This window comes from Rhincodon typus, chromosome 1 (assembly GCF_021869965.1).
Source record: "Rhincodon typus isolate 14 chromosome 1, sRhiTyp1.1, whole genome shotgun sequence".
Lineage (NCBI taxonomy): Eukaryota > Metazoa > Chordata > Chondrichthyes > Orectolobiformes > Rhincodontidae > Rhincodon > Rhincodon typus.
The window spans coordinates 138,757,052-138,779,083 of NC_063332.1; the positions used below are offsets into that span (position 1 = coordinate 138,757,052).

Below are 22,032 nucleotides of genomic sequence, written 5' to 3' on the forward strand. Positions count from 1 at the left end.
CATTTTGTGACTAATGTGGAGGATTCCCACGCTTCACTGGTGAAATGGAGGATTCTCTGGCTTCACTGCATAATTCTTGCTGTCATAGCTTAATAACTGAATCCTGCTTCTTTAACAGTTTTACTGAATGATCCAGCCCTTACAAAGGATCTCCTACATTTCTGACAGATTCTCAAACTTTCTTTCCCCATTAAATAAGATCTACTTAGGCTTTTAATCTGCCTGACTAATGCTTTATTTGCTGCCTTTGTGCTCTCCCAGGTCTGAAATTTGGGACTGATGTTTCATTTTGGAACCTTTACTTCCTTTTCCGACACTATGCCCATGGTGTTTACTTGTGGTCGGTGTCCAGAGCATTTAAACCATTCACTGGAGTATTCTTCCTTGTTTAGGATTGCCATAAGGGACTTTTTTCTGCCGGGTTCTCAAATCATTGGTGCTTTGCTTAGCTGATAGCTGTATGAGCATGTGAATTAAAGCTGAGCCTGAAGGTCTCACACTGCAGCTTAACATTTAGTGCAAACATTCAAATAAAATCTGCACAACTACCTGCCATTTTGTATTGGCAGCATAAGCTGTATGATCTGCTGCTCATGAAGAAGGTTGCTGCCACTGTTCTCTTTAAGTGTAGGAAATAACAAAGCCTATTTGGTAAAGAAAAATCACTTCCTGGTCTATGAGAAGAGTCTCATGTGTTTAACAAAATACAGTTTGTTTCAAGTAAACAACTAGTTACAGGTTACGTTGATCTGGTAGACATTGTTATAGAGGCTTTGAGGAGCACCAGATGGTAGGCCTTATCTCTGTGAGATTCCAAACTGTCCTGTTCTCAAGTCCATAATATATCAACACAGTGAGTGATGCTTATGGCCCTCCTCAGTACTAACCTTTTCAGGCATTTTCAGAGCCATCTTTAACGGATCAAATAACCAAATACCCATTAAACAATCCATCCTGCATCCTTTACCTTGAAGTTAATGAAAAGGAATAACAGACAGTAGAATAACAAACTGAAGGCAATGCAGCCTGCTTTACATGAAATTGTGTTTCATTTCAAGTATTCTTTTATCAAAATCCATTCATGCTTTTACTGAATTTGGTTAATTTGGGAAGTTTCCATGATGTTTAATGATTTCCCACTTGGTCACTTATATTGAGACTAATACAACTTCTAAAATTCCTAAATTCAGCTCAGTTTCAGCACCACCTGTGAGATAACATCAAACAATGGAAAATCTGGGAACTCTAAGGAATTTGGACATATGTTTCAATTCTTCATTATTTTTGAAAGCTAAATAGGTTAGAATGGTTATTAGCAACAACATGGGAATATATATACTTAGTTATCAGACGGGAAATTGTATCAGTAAGTCATGGTTGAAAAGGAATACTAAATTGTACTACTATTTATGCTGAGTCTAATAATAGTTTTAAACACCACTCGATTTGCTGTTAATCAAAAAATAGTTGTTTTATTCCACTGGGTTATAACACAGATAGTGTGTACCAATGATTTCCATTTATCATATGGCGCATTTTATATTTTCATTGAAGAAATAAAATTAAGCTTAAGTTCATTGGGCAATGGGGAAGTTCAATGGAATGTTAGCCTTTATTTCGAAGGGAATGGAGTATAAAATTAGGAGAGTCGTGTTAAAACTATATAAGGCACTAGTCAGACCGTACCACAATACTGTGAACAGCCTTGGTCCTCTTACCTCAGGAAAGATATTAGATGGCATCAGATGCAGTCCAGGCAAGGTTCACTAAGTTAATCCTGAGTACAGAGGGAATTTCTTCACAGGAGAGGTTGAGTAGGATGGGCCTATACTCATTGAGGGTTGGAAGAATGAGGCACAACTTTATTGAAATATATAGGAATCTTAGGGGGTTTGACAGGATAGTCATGTTGAGATTGTTTCCCCTTGTTGGAGAGTTTAAGATCAGAGTGCATAATCTCTGAATAAGGCATTTCCCATTTGAGAGAGAGAGATGAAGAGCAATTTCTTCTCCAGCGGGTAGTAAATGTGTGGAATGCTTTACCACATAGGGCTGTCAAGACTGGGTCATTAAATATATTTAAGGCTGAGTTAATCAGTAAGGAATCACGAGACAGTGGATATAGTGGCATTGATGATATAATTACAACTTGTGTTAAAACTCAAGATAATTCTATCAAAGAGTGTTACCATTACAAAGCAACACTCTGTAGAAATTACAAAAATGATTAAACCTACAATGGCAGTAGCTCAAATGCAGTATCAGGACATAGAAATATAGAAATATAGAAGATAAAGCAGGAGGAGGCCATTTGGTCCTTTGAGCCTGCTCCATCATTCATCACAATCATGACTGATTGTTCAACACAATAGCCTAATCCTGCTTTCTCCCCATAACCTTTGATCCCATTTGCCCCAAGTGCTGTATCTAGCTGCCTCTTGAATACATTCAATGTTTTGACACCAACTACTTCCTGTGGTAATGAATTCCACAGTCTCACCACTCTTTTGGTGAAAAAATGTCTCCTCATCTCTGTCTAAATGGTGTACCCCGAATCCTCAGACTGTGATCCCAGATTCTGGACACACCCACCATCGGGAACATCCTCCCTATATCTACCCTGTCTAGTCCTGTTAAAATTGTATAAGTCTCAATGTGAAGACCCCTCACTCATTTGAACTCCAGCAAAAACAATCCTAACGCAGTCAATCTCTCCTCATACGTCAATCCCGCCATCACCGAAAACAAAGGTAGGCCATTTAGTATTAATGGTGTCGCCATGTTTTGGGTCAGTTGTAAACCATAAAATGCACCATAATATTAAAGTAATTTATTGAATATCACAAATGTATTACAATTTAGTTTTAGCCACAACATGACAAGTAAATATTTGGCTTGTGTGTAATTACACATAGCAATTTTAACATTGTTAAATGAATGATTTTCTTTTAAAGGAAATGGGCCTGAATGTGAACCAGAAAAGTACTACAACTGTGCATATCCAATTCTGCGTAAGTATTGTGCCTTGAAAGCAAAAAAAAATTGATTTTATTTTATTTGGATTCACGGATTAACGGAAGTGTTAAAGTTAGTCAAACAATACAATTTGATGTATTTTTAGAAAAAAACATGAAAAAAAGCTGTGATAACCCCTACAGATCTATGGGAATCATTAATTAATCTCCTTATGGAGCACACTGAGTATGAATTCCTTTGGCAACAAGCAATAACCCGCCCAATGGAACCATTCACTCCAGTCCTTTATAGAGCTGACCCCTGGTGATCTGGTTGTGGAAAATAAAAATTGCTTGGTGAATCATAGAATCCCTGGAATGCAGAACAAGGACATTTGCCCCATTGAGTCTGCACCAACTCTCCAAAGGGCATCCCGCCCAGCCCTCGATCCCACATCCTATTCCCATAACCCCAGAATTTACCTTGGCTATTACACTAAACCTATAATTCTCTAGACACTACAGCCGATTTATCATAGCCAATCCACCTAAAGTGCAGGAACAAATTACCACAGATGCTGAAATCTGTACTGCAAATAACAAATGCTGGAGAGCACAGCGGGTCAAACAACATCCATGGAGAGAGAACAAGCTAACATTTCAAGCCTGGATGACTCTTCATCGGAGCTGAAGTGAACTGTAGAGGGGACAGCATTTATGCTGTAGTTTGGGGGTGTGGTTGTGGGGGTAGTGAGTGTAGGGTGCTGGTGGAGAAAAGATGTTGATAGTACAGATTAAGTGATTGAAATGTGAGAATGGCAGAACAATGTCTCCTGCCAGACTTGAAAGGAGAGTAACTGGGATGGAGAGAGTGGAGAACATGATAACAAGCTAAAAGAAAAGGAAGAAATGATTCACAATTTAAAGATGTTGAACTCAATGTTAAGTCAAAAAGACTGTAAAGTGCCCAGTCTGAAAATGAGATGTTGTTCCTCCATTTTGCACTGTGATTCACTGGAACACTGTAGCATGCCAAGGACGGACAACCGAGCATGCAAGCAGGACGCTGTGTTATAATGACCAGCTACGGGAAGGTCAGCGTCCTGCTTGTGCACAGACTGGAGGTGTTCCGCAAAGCAATCACCCAGTCTGTGGACTTGTGGGCATGCAAGCAGGATGCTAAGGGAAGGTCAGGGTCCTTACCTGGCCCTTACGCACCTAACCTGCACGTCTTTGGGCTGTGGGAGGAAACCAGAGCACTCAGCAGAAACCCACGCATACAAGGGGAGAACATGCAAACTCCACATAGACAGTCAGTCAAGGCTGGAATTGAACCCAGGCACCTGGCACTGAGGCAACAGTGCTAACCACTGAACCACTGAACCACTGTGTCACTCTATTGTGTTCAGTTATGTGTGATAGCACCTCCATACTTCTGAATATAAAAAATAGAGAAAAGAAATAATCCCTTCATGTTCTCATCTAATATCTTTATACTATCAAGGCAACACTTAATTATGTCTGACTCAAGACGCAATAGTGAAATTGAAGTCAATGAGAATCAGGGGAAATCTCTTCGCTGATTGGAGTCATACCTACCAAAATGGAAGATGACTGTGGCCAATCACCTTAGCTCTGTGATGTATTTGTAAGCACCCCATGGTTATATCCTATACCCAATCTACTTTGTATAATCATTCCTCCATGATAAGATCAAAAATAGGAATATTAATTGAATACGTAATGAACAATTTAATTCACAACTCCTCAGATAATGGAAGAGTAGTTAGCAACAGGGAAACAAGACTTGGAGAATATGAAGCTTTTCTGTGGCAAGTAAGTGTAATGCCACACAAGTACCTTCAATGACCAACAGGAGAGTCTAATCACATCTCTGAGCACAGTGCCCTTGCCATTGTCAAACTCCCACCCATCATCATCCTGATGTCAGCATTGACCAGAAAGTTAACTGTACCAACTGCACAAATACAACAACAGGTCAGACTCTGCGTATTCTATTGGGAGTGACTCAACTCCTCAAGCACCAAAATTTTTCCATTGTTTTAAGGTACAAGTCAAGAGTCAATAGTCTCCACCTACCTGAATGAGCAGAGTTCCAAAATACAGCAAGCTCAGTATCAACCTGGACAAAGTAATCGGCATCTCATCCACAATGTGATGATATTATGGCTTTAAGACATGTATTTTGTCCTGGTTGTTTGAAGAGAGGTTTTATCCAGAGGTGCAAAATTATCTCTTCCAAGCCAATAAAGTAAACAGCTTTTTTTAAGTTAGAACAATAGAAGCAGCATTAATAGGCAGAGTCAGGCTCTCACAGAACTAGGGTTTTACTTTAATTTTCAGTTGTTGAGGTTTTGAACTTGGCTGTGGAAGTTGTCATACAGCTCTCTGTCACACCAAAAAGCGGGAGTTCTCTCTCCCTCTGTCTGAATTTTCTTTTGGCGTTCTTTTCACCTGGACTGGAGAAACATCACATGTGAAACAATATATTTTACTGATTTGCCTTTGCCAAGGGTGTGTTTATGGGATGATACTATATTGGAACAGTTGCTGTTTAGTCGTTAGATAATCCATTATTCTGTTAAGTTTTCTGATAGAGTTAAAATTACATAAATTCTTCTTTTTTTGTTTGTATTTTCATTGGATGTAAGGATAGAGTGTAGTTTGCTTAAAGCTGAGTAGGGTGACCACTCAAATTACATCTGGAACACAGTACCTTACACTTGCCTTTAAATCAGATAAAAGTTAGGGTTGAGGCTATCTCTTTGATATATCTGAAGGGGTTTTGGTCCGGTCCATAAAAGACTGGGGGCTCTTGTCAGGATCAAAATCTCTAATTCCAGGTTGAGTTTAGGATTAGTGGAATTGTTTGACTGAATTCAGAAGGCAGGCTTGATGATAAACCTAGCTCAGAGTGAGTTTGCAAAAGCCCAAGTCACATTCTGGGGCCATGTCGTTGGTCTTGGACAGTTTGCCCCATGGGATGTGAAAACAAAGCTTACTGGGGAGTTTTCCATCCCACAACACAGAGGGAAGTGCAACAATTACTGGGACTGACTAGTTTTTATTGAAAATTCGTATCAAATTTTAGCAGCATGGTTGCTCCACTGACTGGCTTGTTGAAGAAGTATATACAATTTCAGTGTATGGAGGAATGTCAGAAGGCATTGGACAGCCTGAAAGCTCTGATAACCACTGTCCCAGTCTTAACCACAACTAATTACGCAAAGCCATTCAGGTGGCTATTAATGCATAGTGATGCGGATGTTGAGAGAAGATGATGAGAAGATAGAAAAAACTACTGGGTATTTTTCCAGAAAGTTGAATATTCAGAAATATTCTGTTGAGAAGGAGACCTTGAGTTTGGCATTGGCGTTGCAACATTTCAACATCTATGTTGCCAGTAATATTTCTGAGACAATTGTATGTGCTAACCATAACACTTCAATGTTTTTGGAAAAATTTAAAAATAAAAATACCAGACTGTATCAATGGAATTTACTGTTGCAGCCATTTAATATGAAAATTATACATGTGGCAAGATGATAAACATAATTGCTGACGCATTGTCACGACTTTAATGAAAGAAGACGAAGGTGTTTGGTTGCAGAAGAAATGGATTGAAATGGACTGTAGTATTGAATCTTTGCATGCTTAGAGTCAATGTAATGGATATGTGTTGCAATGTATTAATAGTGTAAGACTAAAGATTTTTGAAAACAAAGCCATCTTTGTATATTGATGGTTCTTTTTTATTAAGGGGGAGGTGTGACAATATGATGGCTTTAAGAGGTGTATTTTGTCCTGGTTTTTTTTTGAAGAGAGGTTTTGAGCCAGAGGTGCAAAGTTGTGTCTTCCAAGCCAATAACGTAAATAACCTGTGAGGCCCTACTTTTTTTAAGTTAGAACAATAGAAGCAGCATGACTGAGTAGAGTCAGGTTCCCACAGAACCAGGGTTTTACTTTACTTCAATTGTTGGGGTTTTGAAGTTGGCTGTGGAAGCTGTTATATATCTCTCTGTCACAGCAAAAAGTTGAAGCTTTCTCTCTGCCAGAATTTTCTCTTGGTGTTCTTTTCTCCTGGACTTGAGAAGCATCACATGTGAGACAATCTATTTTACTGAATTTGCCTTTGCCAAGGGTCACTTTATGGGATGTTACTATATTGGTGTTTAGTAGTTAAATAATCTATTATTCTATTTAAGTTTTCTAATAGAGCTTTAGTTATATCAATTCTTCTTTCCTTTGTTTATATTTTAACTGAGTTTAAGAATAAAGCATGTTTTGCTTAAAGCCAAGAAGCGAGACCAAACTAATTAGACCTGGAATGCAGCAACGTACACTTGCCTTTAAATAAGATAACATCCCAAAAATTCAAGAGAGTCGGGGTGGGGGTGGGAGGGTGGGGGCAGAGGTGAGTATGGCGGCTGTCACCATGGATAAGGTGCTACAAAAACTGAAAGGTCTGAAGGTGAATATATCACGTGGACCAGATGAACTACACCCCAGAGTTCTGAAGGAGATAGCTGAAGAGATAGTGGAGGCTTAGTGCTGATCTTTCAGGAATCACCAGAGTCAGGGAGGGTCCCAGAGGACTGGAAAATCACTAACGTAACCCCCTTTTTAAGAAGGGGGCAAGGCGAAAGATGGGAAATTACAGGCCTATTAGATTGACTTGTTTTGGAGTTCATTCTGAAATATGAGATTTCTGAATACTTGAAAATGCATGGTAAAATAGGGCAAAGTCAGCATGTTTTCATCACGGGGAGGTCAAGCCTGACAAGTTTGTTGGAATTCTTTGAGGAGGTAACGAGCAGGTTCGACCAAGGAGAGCCAAAGGATGTTATTTGCTAGGACTTCCAGAAGGCCTTTGACAAGGAGCCCATGGTGTTAGAGGCAAGGTACCAGCATGGATAGAAGATTGCTTGTCTCGCAAAAAGCAGAGAGTGGGATTAAAAGGGTCTTTCTCAGGATGGTAGCTGGTAACTAGTGGTGTACCACAAGAGTCAGTGTTGGGATCACAACTTTTCACTTTATACATTAATGATCTAGATGAAGGAACTGAGGGCGTTCTGGCTAAGTTTGCAGATTATACAAAGACAGATGGACAAGTAGTATTGAAGAGATGGGGAGGGTGCAGAAGGATCTAGACAGGTTAGAAGAGTGAGCAAAGAAGTGGCAGATGGAGTACAACGTGGGAAAGTGTGAGGTCATGCACTTTGGTAAGAAGAATAAAAGCATGGACTATTTTCTAAATGGGGAGAACATTCAGAAATCTGAAGTGCAAATTCAGTTGGGAATCCTCATCCAGGATTCTCTTCAGGTAAACTCGCAGGTTCCGTTGGTAGTTAAGATGGCAAATACAACGTTGGCATTTTTTTCAAAAGGATTAGAAAATAAAAACAGGGATGTACTTCTGAGGCTTTATAAGGCTCTGGTCAGGCCACATTTGGAGTATTGTGCACAGTTTTGGGCCCCATATATCTCAGGAAGGATGTACTGGCCCTGGAGCGGGTCCAGAGGAGGTTCACACGAATGATCCCAGGAATGAAAGGCTTAATTTATGAGGAATGTTTGGACTCTGGGTTTATACTTGATGGTGTTTAGAAGGATGAGGGGAATCTAATTGAAACCTACAGAATACCGAATGACCTGGACACAGTGGACATTGGGAAGGTGTTTCCATTAGCAGGAGAGACTAAGAACCAAAGGCACAGCCTTAGAGTAGAGGGAAGGCCCTTTAGAATGGAGATGAGGAGAAATATCTTCAGACAGAGAGTGGTGAATCTATAGAATTCATTGCCACAGAAAGCTGTGGAAGCCAGGTCATTGAGTATGGTTAAGACAGAGATAGATAGGTTATTGATTGTCAAGGGGATCAAAGGTTACAGAGAGAAAGCAGCTGAATGGGGTTATGAAATTCATCAGCCATGATTGAATGGCAGAGCAGACTCGATGGGCCAATGGCCTAATCTCTGCTCCTATGTCTTATGGTCTAAAAGTTAGTGTCAAGGCTGTCTCCTTGATAAATTCAAATGCAGTTTGGTCCGGTCCATAACCATAGCCTTAAATGATCACTGGTGCAAGTGGCCATGGTTTGTAGCATTGAGAAAATACCCTGCAGCAACTCATCACAGCTTCCTCAACAGAACTTCTCAAACTCCCAGCATCGACAACCTGCAAGGAAAGAGCAGTAGACACATGGGAACACCATCCCCACCAACTCCAAACCTCCAAGTCTCTTTCACCCCAAGTCACACAACATCCACCTTGACAACATATCTCAGTTCCTTAATTGTCTTTGGGTCTAATTCATGGAATGTCCTAAATAATGAACAATGGGATTACCATAATGCAGATCTCAGCAATTAGACTGGTTAACTTACCAACACTTCTAAAAAATGTTTAGGAATAGACAATAATGCTAGCCTTGCCTAATGGTCACATCCTCTGAATGTATAATCAGAACATTAAAAATAGCCAAAAGAATTATTTTTCGTCACAACGTAAAACTTTGCTGGAAAAAAAAACTGTTTTTTCACAAGTCTTTTATCCAATGTCAAAATATTCAAATGAATCTCAGTGATGCATGCTTTTGCATCAAGTGTTCACATAGGATTTTCCTTTTTTCTGTCAAACAAGCCATCTTTGTAGATAAGATCCAACCTCAGTTTGGTGGCATTTGGTGCTAAATCAGGATCTTTAAAATATGTAATGTTTGGGTAACTGCAGAGCATGTTCTCACATGAAATAATGGAGGGCTGATAAAACCTTCGGATTCAGGTACATTTTAAACCCTCAAAATTTGGACCCACCTTTGATGCTCCATACTCGCAACACCTTCAATGCCTCCAATTCTCTCTCTGGATTCTCCGCTCAACCCTCTCTGCAATGCTCCAACACCTCCTTTCCATCTCCTCATCCCTCCCCCAGTTCAAGGCCTCCCTTTCTGAAACTTGTGAGGAATCCACATGCTCAACAAACAACTTTTCAGCTTCATGTCGGACATTAAAAATTGTAAGTTTGCAAGACTCTCCTCTACTCACCTCTGGTCAGGGAACCCACTCATCACTCAAAATCCACGGCCTGTCTCCGGCCAGCTCCAGGCCCACCACACTGCTGCCAGCATTTCACACGTGCAGTCTGGGCCTCTCCAGTCTGACGCCACTTCTGGTCTGGATGCCACTTCCAGTTTAAGGTTGTGGTTATGGCCTCTGCAACCACCAACCGGGACCCTCAGGAACTCACCTTCAACCTCTGTCTCTGCTCTGGACTGTTCCAGAAATGCTGTCCCGGATTCCACTGACAAAAGGACTGGGACCTGCCTCGACTTCCCTGCAACTTCTACCTCCACTCCAGATTCTGCCCACTCTCTAATCTATACATGGATTCCTGTCACAGGGTCACTCCTGGGTCCTACTGCCCACCTGCAGCTACACAGCACACCTCTCCGTCCTCATCTGTCCACCTCCATAATACACCCTACCCCTCTACCTCTTCACCCTCCTCTCTACCTCATCTCTCCCACACCCCTCCCCCATCCAATCCTCTATCCCACTCACCAGCCCACTACCCTCCCACTCTCCTTTCCCTCTCACAACTACTCCCCAACCCCCCACAAAACCACATCCAACCCTCAACCATCACATACTGTCGCCCTTCTCCTCCCCTCCTTCAGCCTCCTCAAGAACCCCCAAAACCCTACCCCTGAACCTTGCCGCATATTCACCATTCCCCCGACCTCGAACTCTCTGAGGCCGAACGGTCTGTCTTCATTAAAGGGCTCATCTTCATGCCCCTCTGACCCCACCTGAACGAGTTCCATGCCCACCAGGAAAAATTCTAAGAACCGATGATAAAGCATCCAAGTTAAGCAACAAGTTGAAGTAAAGAGTCTCCACACTTACACCACAGATTTACCAGCAGATAGTAAACAAAAATCCACTAAAGCAGATGGAAGATGTAATAAAAACAATTCTGTGGAAACCACCACTAAGAAGCGACAGCCAACATCCAACATTGAGAATATGGCCAAGAAGAAATTGCCTGGTTCGGAGATCCAGGATACCACAAAAAATTAAAGTGCCTATTTCAGTAGCTCAGTCATTCTCTATAAAGGAAATTCATGAAATTAAAATTACTTCAAGTATGACAATTTGGTAATTACCTGTGCTGGCTGGAAAGACATCCTCCACAAAGAAAATCCAAGCAATAAAATGTCTTCCTGTTTAAATGAAATTTCAGACTTCACAGTGTCAGGAACAGAATCTAAGTTAACAACTTTCAACATTGATACTTTAAATATTGCATTCTAAAGCAAATTAAAGCTCCAGGCAGTCTAAATCTGTGAAGTGAGAGATTTGGGAAGATGAGATAGTGGTAAAGTCAGTTATATTCCTAAATGTATAAATATTCGTAAAGAGGGGGATAAAAGACTTGTGCTCAAAATTAAAGACCACACTTCCCTTCTAATATTTTTTGTTTGGAGAATCCTGTCAAGTGAACATCCTAGTGTGTAAGCAAAAATACTTCTTTAATTTACTGAAGTTTTAATTGAACAAATTAAGAGCTTACTATCTAAGATTTGACATTTAGATGAAAGAGATGTTATCCAATTTCTTCTCACATTGAAGCAAAATTGAACCTTTGCACAAATGCAACATTTTGATTCAGCAAAGTAATATGGATTAAGGAAGCCTATTATTTGACCCAAGATTTGATGATTTGCTTTGGGAAGTTGCCTGTTGAAATCCCAAATATTGAGATGAGACTTGGGACCAACTATGTAATTACCTAGTCACAGTTGTTTGACATTGAGCATTTATTTTTAGCAAATATGATTCCTGCAGCAAGTCCAATGGTGCAGTAAGAGCAGGTCCAAGCATATTTTCAGCATAAATCTTTAGAATAAATCCGAGCTAAATTTTCTTTTGTGGCAAATTGAGATTTGAGATTTCATCTTTCATATAATATGGAAAAAAGTTAAATACAGTTTAAAACCTACTAGAACAAATTCAAAGCAATTTGGATTTTGTGTTATGAATATCAGCAACTCATTAAAAATAAACATTTTGCTATATCTCTTTTATGTACAAGATTACATTGAAAAAAGGGGACTTTGCAAAGCAGGTGCACACAGTTTCAACTGTCCAGTTCCGTGTGAAGAGATTAAATACTCTACTGTTGTGTCTTATTCAACTTTTCCAAGTCTCAGGGGATTGAAGTTTCTGAGTGAAAAGTTTCAGAAAAGCAAACAGTATATCAGGTGAGTAATGTTGCCTTTTTGTAATTAGATTAAAGATGAAAATCAGAATGGGCAAAGTTTTCAGTTGGTTGGCCATATCAGGATTTGGAAATTGAAAGAGGGTTCTTCCATGTAATCTCAAGCGATGTACACTTATAATAGTTATAATTTTTGATAAAGATACACATAAAAAAAACTTATAATCATGAAAATTATACTATCATAATGAATTACATGTAATAGAACCAAATGTACCCTCTGTTTCGAGACCATTTGACTTAATGTGAACAATGCAATCATCCCTCTTTATAATGGTGTCAAAGTCTTTATTATTTTCCTTCTCTATGTTTGTGCAGCCTTTCCAGCATTTTATGTTTTTACTTCAGATTTTTATGATCTGCAGTATTTTGCTTTTGTCTTGCCAATAAAAATGACAGTTTACTGTGATTTACAATATGGATCAGATTTTCAAATTTGACGTGGGAATTCGGAGTTAGAGCATTTCCTGATATTGTAACGCTGCCTCCTGATCGGTAGAGTGCACCCATGCCACCCACGTGTTGGCATTATTGAACATGTTGAACCATCTCATCCAGTAAGCCCTAAACAGGGAGGTGAATGGATTTCAAAGCAGCCAGGTTAAATAATCCATCTCCATTCAAGAAAAATGGACTTTGCAAAGCAGGTGCACACAGTTTCAACTGTTTAGTTGACAAATGTTGAGTCTTATTTAACTTTTCCAAGTCTTAGGGGTTTGAAATTTCTGAGTGAAAAATTTCAAAAGAAGCAAACAGTACATCAGGTGAATAATGTTGGCTTTTTGTAACTAGATTAAAGGTGAAGGTCAGAGTGGGCTAATCTTTCAGCTGGATGGCCACATCAGGGTTTGGAAATTGTAAAAGAGTTCTTCTGTGTATGCTCAGGGAATGTGCACTTATAAAAGTTATAATAGTGAGGCCCTCTAACCCTCATCCTATTATAATTACATTAAAGGAAAGAGGTTAATCAGAGAAAGAGTAGGGCATATTAGGGACCAAGGTGGAAACCTGTGTGTGAAGCTGCAGAAAATTGGAAGGGGGTTGAATGAATACTTTTCTTCAGTCTTCACTCTGGAAAAGGAGAATGTAGCTATGGAATTCAGAAAAAGGAACTGTGAGGAACTTGCACAGTTCCATATAGCAAATGGGAAGGGATTGGAGGCTCTGTCGGGCTTGAAAACAGACAAATCCCCTGGCCCAGATGAATTGCATCCCAGGCTGCTGTGGAAGACAAAAAAGAAAATTGCATGGGCTCTGACAGAAATTTTTAATTCTTCTCTGGTCACAGGGAAGTGCCAGAGGACTAGAGGATGGCTAGTGTGGTTCTACTTTTTAAGAGGGGTGGTAGAAATGAACCAGGAAATGACAGACTGCTGAATCTCACATCAGTGGTAAGGAAACTATTGGAGAGAATTCTGAAGGCGCAAATTAATCCCACTTGGAAAGGCATAGGTTAATTAGAGAAATTCAGCATGGCTTTATCAGAGGGAGGTCATTTCTAACAAATTTGTTAGAATTTTTTGGAAAAATGATCAAGTGTATGGCTGAGGGAAGTTCAGTTGATGTAATTTATATAGATCCTGTATCAAGATCCTAAATGGGAGACTGATTGAGAAGGTTAAAGCACATGGAATTGAAGGAAACTTGGGAAGATGGATCAAAAACTGGCTTAGTTATAGAACACAAAGGGTAGAAGACTGTTTGAGTGACTGGAGGCTGGTGTCAAGCAGTGTACCACAAGGTTCAGTACTGGTGGACTCTTGTTGTTGGTTATGTACATAAATAATATAAATGAAAATGTTGGGGGAATGTTCAGCAAATTTGCAGATGACACCGAGATTGGTAGAGTAATTAATAGCGAGGAAGATGTTTGTAGGTTATAGATATAGATAGGTTGGTCAGATGGGCAGACCAGTGGTAAATGATATTTAGCCCTGATAAGTGTGAGGTGATGCAGTTTGGAAGAAGAAACAAGATGAGGGAGTACTTAATGAATGGCAGGATACTACCGAGCTTCAAAGAACAGAGGGATCTGGAATTCACAGCATTGGAATGTAGTAAATGCAAGAAACCTTACAAACTTCAATAGTTATTTGGATGAGTACCTCAAATATCATAACACTTTTAGTGGTAGTTATGTCGGTGCCGACTTGATGTGCCAAAGGGCTTTTTCTGCGCTGTATGAATCTATGAATCTAATTACATCCTCACCCCTCATCCCTCTCTTATCTCCATCCTCACCTCCTATACCCCTTCACCAGCTTACTTTGTGAAGTTCCTCAGTCCATGTATTCCTTAGAAAACCAGTCAATCCCTTTTCCCTGTCTATCACCGGAGCCCTGCAAATTAATTTCCTTCAAGGGCCCATCACCTGATGAAATCATTGATTATATCCACACTTATATCCTCTACACTCTCATAAAATTCCTTACATCCTTCTTAAAATATAGTGTCAACAACTGGACATAATTCTCAACTTGAATCCTAACCAGAACTTTACAGTGTAAACCCCTGTTTTGTACACAATATTTCTATTATGATGCCCAATATTTCATATGCTTTGCTACCATTCCTCCCAAAATATGCCATTGAAGATCTATATACATGCACCCTCAGGTCCTTTTGTCCCTCACACTCTTTAGGATTGTTGCCTCCCACTATTATTTCTGCCCAGATTCTTCATCATTCACTTCTCTGTATTAATTTTCATCTGCCATTTGTCTGCCCATTTCGTTTGCCTTTCTATGTCTCCAGTTGCAGTACAGTTGTAGGCTCTTCACTGCTTGCCCTCTTCAAAATTGGTATCATCAGCAAATTTTGAAATTTTACTGTAGGCTGTGGCTTTCCCCTCCTTGAAGGGGGTGAGAGTGATGGTAAGAAGGAGAAATAATGGGGAGAGCTGGCCATAAAGAAATATTCACCACACCCCTCTCTGGCACTTCAACAATTAAGTGCTAGGCAAGAAGGTAGAGGGCAGCAATCTTGATTTATCAGTAATTAAGATCCTTTGGTGGTCAATAAATCAATCTGGCAGGAAGAAAGATAACTAGTTTCCTGACTGGAAAATCATCATGATCTACCTGCTAGGATGTAGAGGGTCTATCAATTTCTCACATCTCGAGGAAAAAGGAGGGATGGATAAGAATCAGATGGGTGGCCTCTGAAAGCCATCCCATTGCCTCTGATACCCTTTTCTCCATGACACCCATCCTGTGACAAGACCGAAAAAGAATTACTGTCCCTCCAATAAATCCCCTGAGGAATAGGATTTGACTGCCAGCCTCTGATTGGCTGGTAACTTCTGATGGTTTAGCTTGCCAGTGTCAGACCTATGATAGGTTGCTATCATAAGAGATAACAAAATGTGGAGCTGGAGGAACACAGCAGGCCAGGCAGCATCAGAGGAGCAGGAAAGTTAACGTTTCGGGTAGGGACCCTTCTTCAGAAATGGGGGAGGGCTAAGGTAGCTCAGAAATAAATAGAGAGAAGAGGGGTAGGACTGAGTAAGGTAGGTGGGATGGTGATAGTGAGTGCAGGTAGGGAGTGGTGGGGATTGGTCAGTGATGTCGGAGGAGCAGATAGATGGGAGAGAAGATGGACAGGTTGTGGTAGGGCAAGGAGGCAGAGATGAAAGGGAGGGTTGGTCATGGGATGAGGCCTCCACCGACACCCTCATCCGCTTCGCCGAACTCATCCTTACCGTTAGCAACTTCTCCTTTAAATCCTTCCACTTCCTACAGACTAAGTGCATGGCCATGGGAACCTGCATGGGCCCAAGCTAGCCTGCCTCTTTGTAGGATACATGGAACAGTCCCTCTTCTGCTGCTACACTGGCAGTATCCCCCACCTCTTCCTCCGTTGCAACAATGACACTATCAGCACTGCCTCGTGTTCCCACGAGGAGCTTGAACAGTTCATCAACTTTACTAACACCATTCACCCCAACCTCAAGTTCACCTGGACCATCTCTGATACCTCCCTCTTCTTCCTGGACCTCTCTGTCTCCATCTCTGGTGACCACCTCGAAAACCAACATCTATTTCAAGCCCACTAACTCCCACAGTTACCTAGACTACACCTCCTCTCGCCCACCTTCCTGCAAGAATGCGATCCCATACTCCAATTCCTCCGCCTCCGCCGCATTTGCTCCCGAGATGGGGTGTTCCACTCCTGAACATCCCAGATGTCCTCTTAATTCAAGGACTGCAACATCCCCCCTTTGGTGGTCGAAAATGCTCTCGACCACACCTCTTGCATTTCCCGCACCTCAGCCCTCACACCCCCTCCCCGCAAAAACAAAGACAGAATCCCTCTTGTTCTCAAATATCACCCCACTAACCTCTGTATCCAACATACCATTCTCCGCCACTGCCGCCACCTACAATTCAACCCCACAACCAAAGAGATATTTCTCTCCCCACCCTATCTGCCTTTCATAGAGACTGCTCTCTCCGCGACTCCTTCATCTGCTCCACACTCCCCATTAGCCCCACTACCCCCAACACCTTTCCCTGCAACCCCAGGAAGAGCTACACCTGCCCCTACACCTCCCCCCTCATCTCCATTCAAGGCACCACACAAACCTTCCACATCAGACAGAGGTTCACCTGCACATCCATCAATGTGGTCTATTGCATCTGCTGCTCCCGATGTGACCTCCTCTACATTGGTGAGACCAAGTGAAGGCTCGGAGTTCGCTTTGTAGATCACCTGAGCTCTGTTCGCGACAAATGACAACACCTTTCGGTTGTGAACCATTTCAACTCCTCCTCCTACTCCCTAGGTGACACGTCCATCCTGGACCTCCTCCAGTGTCACAATGATGCCACCCGGAAACTGGAGGAGAAGCTCCTCATATTCCACCTTGGGATCCTCCAGCCCAATGGCCTAAATGTGGATTTTACCAGTTTCAGATTCTCCCCACCCCTGGTCTCATCCCATGACCAACCCTCCCTCTCACTTCCGCCTCCTTCGCCTGACACAACCTGTCCATCTTCTCTCCCACCTAGCCGCTGCTCCCACCTCACTGACCAATCCCCAGCACTCCGTACCTGCACTCACCTATCACCAACCCAACTGCCTTCCCCAGCCCCACCCCTCCTCTCTCTATTTATTTCTGAGCTCTCTTCCCCGTCCCCCATTTCTAAAGAATGGTCCTAACCCAAAACGTGAACTTTCCTGCTCCTGTGATACTGCCTGGCCTGTTGCATTCCTCCAGCTCCACACTGTGTTATCTCTGACTCTGGCATCGGCAGTTCTTACTATCTCTAGAGTGGGAATAAGTCTTTTTCAGGCAAGCAGGAAGTCACGAGTAGTGTAACACAGGATTAGCACCAAGGTTTCAATTCTTTCCAATTTATATAAATGATTTGAATGAAAGGATTGAAGGGATGCTGATGACACAAACAAAAGTAGGAAAGTGAGTTGCGAAGAGGACATAAGGAGCCTACAAAAAGGTATAAATAGGTTAAGTGAGTGGTCAAAGATTTGACAAACAGTGTACAATATGGAAAAGCATTAATTTGTTCATTTTGGCCGTGTTATGAAGTTGGCTAGAGTATTCATGAATTAAAAGGCAGGAAGTTAGAATTTGTTGGTAAAAGTGATCATGGGAAAAAGAGTGCGGTCCCTTTAAGAGCATGTGCTTTGTTTGTGCTTTGAAGTTTACAAATACAGGTGCACAGAGAGTGCCTAAATGCAAACATTTTGTATGGAACAGCCCAGCAGCATTTCTTCAATGACAACAAGTTTGAATTTGACCAATTAATTTAAACCAAGCACCTAGATACAGAAAGCCAATTGAACTTAAATCTGATGGTGTTGACAATCATATTATAAGAATTGGATTATGCCATTATGGGTATTTTACATGAGGGCATTCGGAAAATCAGGGAGAGCCATCTGCCACCTGCCAGAGATAGTACCATTCAGCTCTCAGAAAAAAGCCCATCTAATTCATTAAAGGTACCAAGGTATTTTAACTCAGGTCATCATTGAAGAAAATATAGAGATAAAACATCTCTGACAGCAGATTTAGCGGAAGAAAGGTGTTTGTGAATAGACTGGAAACGACATTATTCCAGAAGACAGTCTGTGCAAACTTGGAGAGATTAAGTTATAATTCATTATTCTCTTGTTAATTGGGTTTATTAAGTGAGATTTGTGTGGTTATTTGAACAGTATTCCAGTATAATTTAGGCTAGTTAGGGAATATTTAGTAGTCTGGGGGGAATTGTTCCATTTGTTATTAATTCTGTTAATTTGATCATTGTTAGGGTTAAAAAAATAAATGAATACTTGTTACTTATGATGCGGAGACCAGAGATTTTTGTTCCTTTAATCAATCTTTTAACAGATTATGAGGGGAAAAGCAAGCTTCTCTGGGTGTTTAGGGGGTAATTATTAGAAGGGAACCCCTACTCCCATCATAATAGATTGCGCTTGTGTTTCGGATTAGTTTTCGGACAGGTTCAGCCATTCCCCCTCTGTAACAGATTTTGGGAGTTTGTCTGGGATCTGGAAAGATTTGAACAGATCAAATCCGGGATTTGGATGGTTTGAGTCCGGGATCTGGCCAGTTCGTGTATGGGATCCAAACGGATATGAATGGATTTGGACAGAATTACACAGACTTGGGGATTAGTGTCCTAGATCTTTAAATAAAACTTAAATAAGAAAAATCTGTTCAATTTCAGTTATGTGTGGTAGGTTAAATTGAAAGTGAGACAAAAGGCTCTTAACATTGCTAAAAAGGGGAATTGAAGATGTTTTCCAAATTTGCCAAGAAAGTTTAGAAAGACAAAGGAAGGATATACTATTAGAATTAGCAAACAGATTTGAATTGGCTTTAACTCAGGATAAAAGGAAAGCTGAAATTGTAATGGAGTTAGTCAAGCACTTAGGTATATCAGAGAAGCAGGCAAGTGCAATTGACGTAGAAAAATTTAGATTGCAAATGAGACAATGGGAGTTAGACAATGAAAGGAAGGTGAGAGAGTTTGAATTATGGCTATAAGCAAAGAAAAGAGAAGGAGAGAGAGAGAAGAAAAGGAAAGAATGTTCAAGTTGGAAAAGATGAAGTTGGAACTTGAAGCAAAAAGACTTCAAATGGCAGAAGGAAAAGTACAAGATAGAAGTGAGGACGAGCAAACTCATAGTAGTCAACAGCCCAGTAGGGATGTATACAAATATATCAAAACATTACCAAAATTCAATGAAAAAGATGTAGAAGCCTTTTTCATTTCCTTCGAGAAATTGGCTCAACAGATGAACTGGCCAGAGTATATGTGGGTAACGTTCATTCAGACTAAGTTGGTAGGCAGGGCTGGTGATGTATTCGCAGCGCTGTCAGGTGAGGTGTCACGAGATTATGAAGAGGTTAAACAGGATATTTTGAGTGCCTACGAATTGGTACCAGATGCATGTAGATAACAAGTCAGAAACATAATGAAGAAACCAGGTCAGAGTTATGTCAAGTCTGAAAGAATTAAACAGAGCAACTTCGACAGATGGGTGAGAGCCGAACTTTTACCCTAAACCTAAGGTCTATCCAACCTCCACTCCTACCTTATACTATCATCCATATGCCTGTCTAATAGCGACTTAAATGCCCCTAATGAGGCCGACTCCACTACCCTCTCCGGCAAGGCATTCCACGCCTCTACCACTCTCTGAGTAAAGAACCTACCTCTGACGTCTCCCCTATATCTACCTCCACTCACTTTAAAACTATGCCCCCTCGTAATAGCTACCTCCATGCTAGGAAAAGTCTCTGGTTATCCACTCTATCTATACCTCTGATCATTTTGTACACCTCTAATCAAGTCACCTCTCATCCTTCGTCATTCTAAAGAGAAAAGCCCTAACTCTCTCAACCTTTCCTCATAAGACCTTCCCTCCATTCCAGGCAACATCCTGGTAAATCTCCTCTGCACCTTTTCCAACGCTTCCACATCTTTCCTGTAATGAGGCGACCAGAACTGGACACAATACTCCAGATGTGGCCGAACCAGGCTTTTGTATAGCTGGAGCATAACTTCACGGCTCTTGAACTCAATCCCTCTATTAACGAAAGTTAACACACCATACGCCTTCTTAACAACTCTATCCACCTGGGTGGCAGCTTTCAGGGAACTGTGGACATGAACCCCAAGATCCCTCTGCTCCTCCACACTGCCAAGAATCTTTCCGTTAACCCTGTATTCTGCTTTCAAGTTTGTCCTTCCAAAATGAATCACCTCACACTTTTCAGGGTTAAAGTCCATCTGCCACTTCTCAGCCCAGCTCTACATCCTATCAATGTCCCTTTGTAACTTAGAACAGCCCTCCGCACTATCCACAACTCGACCCACCTTCGTATCGTCCGTGAACTTACTAATCCACCTTTCCACTCCTTCATCCAAACCAGTTACAAAAATCACAATTGGAGAGGACCCAGAACAGATCCTTGTGGTACACCACTCGTAACTGAGCACCATGTTGAATATTTTCCCTCCACTACCACCCTTTGTCTTCTAAGGGTCAGCCAATTCTGAATCCAATCTGCCACATTTCCCCCTATCCCATGCCTCCTTACTTTCTGCATGAGCCTACCATGGGGAACTTTATCCAATGCCTTACTTAAATCCATGTATACCACATCCACTGCTCTACCTTCATCCACATGTTTGGTCACCTCTTCAAAGAATTCAATAAGGTTTGTGAGGCATGATCTACCCCTCACAAATCCATGCTGACTATCATGAATCAAACTGCGCCCATCCAAGTGATCATAAATCCTATCTCTCAGAGCCCTTTCCAATAATTTGAACACCACTGACGTAAGACTAACTGGCCTGTAATTTCCAGGGTTATCCTTATTCCCTTTTTGAAGAAGGGAATGACATTTACCTCTCTCCAATCTTCCGGCACTATACCCGTGGACAGTGAGGATGAAAAGATCATCGCCAAAGGCCCTGCGATCTCTTCCCTCACTTCCCATAGAATCCTTGAATAAATCCCATCAGGCCCGAGGAACTTATCTATCTTCAAGTTCCTCAAAATTCCTAGTGAGATAATGAGACAATGCCCGATCTCTACAAAGACCACCTCTGTGGGTGAGATTTACTCTGTAGGAACAGGGGGAGATGGTAAAGAAGTTAAAATATTGAGAAATACGGTAGCTAATCAGTCTCTAATGGTAAGAGATGAAATTATTTGCCCTCCTTCTGAAATGTTACTCCAGAGAGTGGTAATTTGTGGAATAGATGGATAGAGATTTAGAATTCCCCAGTGTAAGATCAGGTTGGAAAGTACACTCAAGACTGGGGAAGTGAAAGTGGGAGTGATTGAAAGAGTGTCTATTCCAGGAATACAGTTTGTTCTTGAAAACGACCTAGCAGGATCAAAAGTAGGAGTGACAGCCCTTGAAGTGGAAAAGCTGAAGGAAAACCTGGGAACTGAGGAGTTAAAAGAAAAATAACCTGGAATTTTTCCAGACGGTGTGGTGACAAGATTTCACAGTCATAGGATAAAGAAAGAGGGCAAAACCAAAGAGAAAGACAAAGTTGTTGAGGTCCAGTTAGCTGACACCCTATGTTGATGAAATAGTAAAGGAAGAATCTAAACAGGTAGAGGACCAGGCAGAGGTGTTTAGTTCTGAAAGATTACTGGAGTTACAACAAAAAGATGAGACAATAAAAGATCTATTTATAAAGCCTACTTGGAAAAGGAACCAGAATGTATTCCCGAGTATTATTATCGCAAGGATAGAATCCTAAGATGAAAATGGAGACCT

At 41.2% G+C, this 22,032-nt stretch overlaps 1 protein-coding gene across 1 annotated transcript in view; it reads left to right on the top strand.

Annotated features, from left to right (window-relative positions):
* The window catches only part of LOC109912492 (acid-sensing ion channel 5), a 188,095-nt gene that overhangs the window by 105,928 nt on the left and 60,135 nt on the right, over window positions 1-22,032 (top strand). Inside the window, exons 6-7 of the mRNA XM_020511931.2 lie at window positions 2,955-3,011; window positions 12,072-12,240. Of these exons, the coding sequence (XP_020367520.2) occupies window positions 2,955-3,011; window positions 12,072-12,240 (226 nt within the window). The remainder of the gene's footprint in view (window positions 1-2,954; window positions 3,012-12,071; window positions 12,241-22,032) is intronic.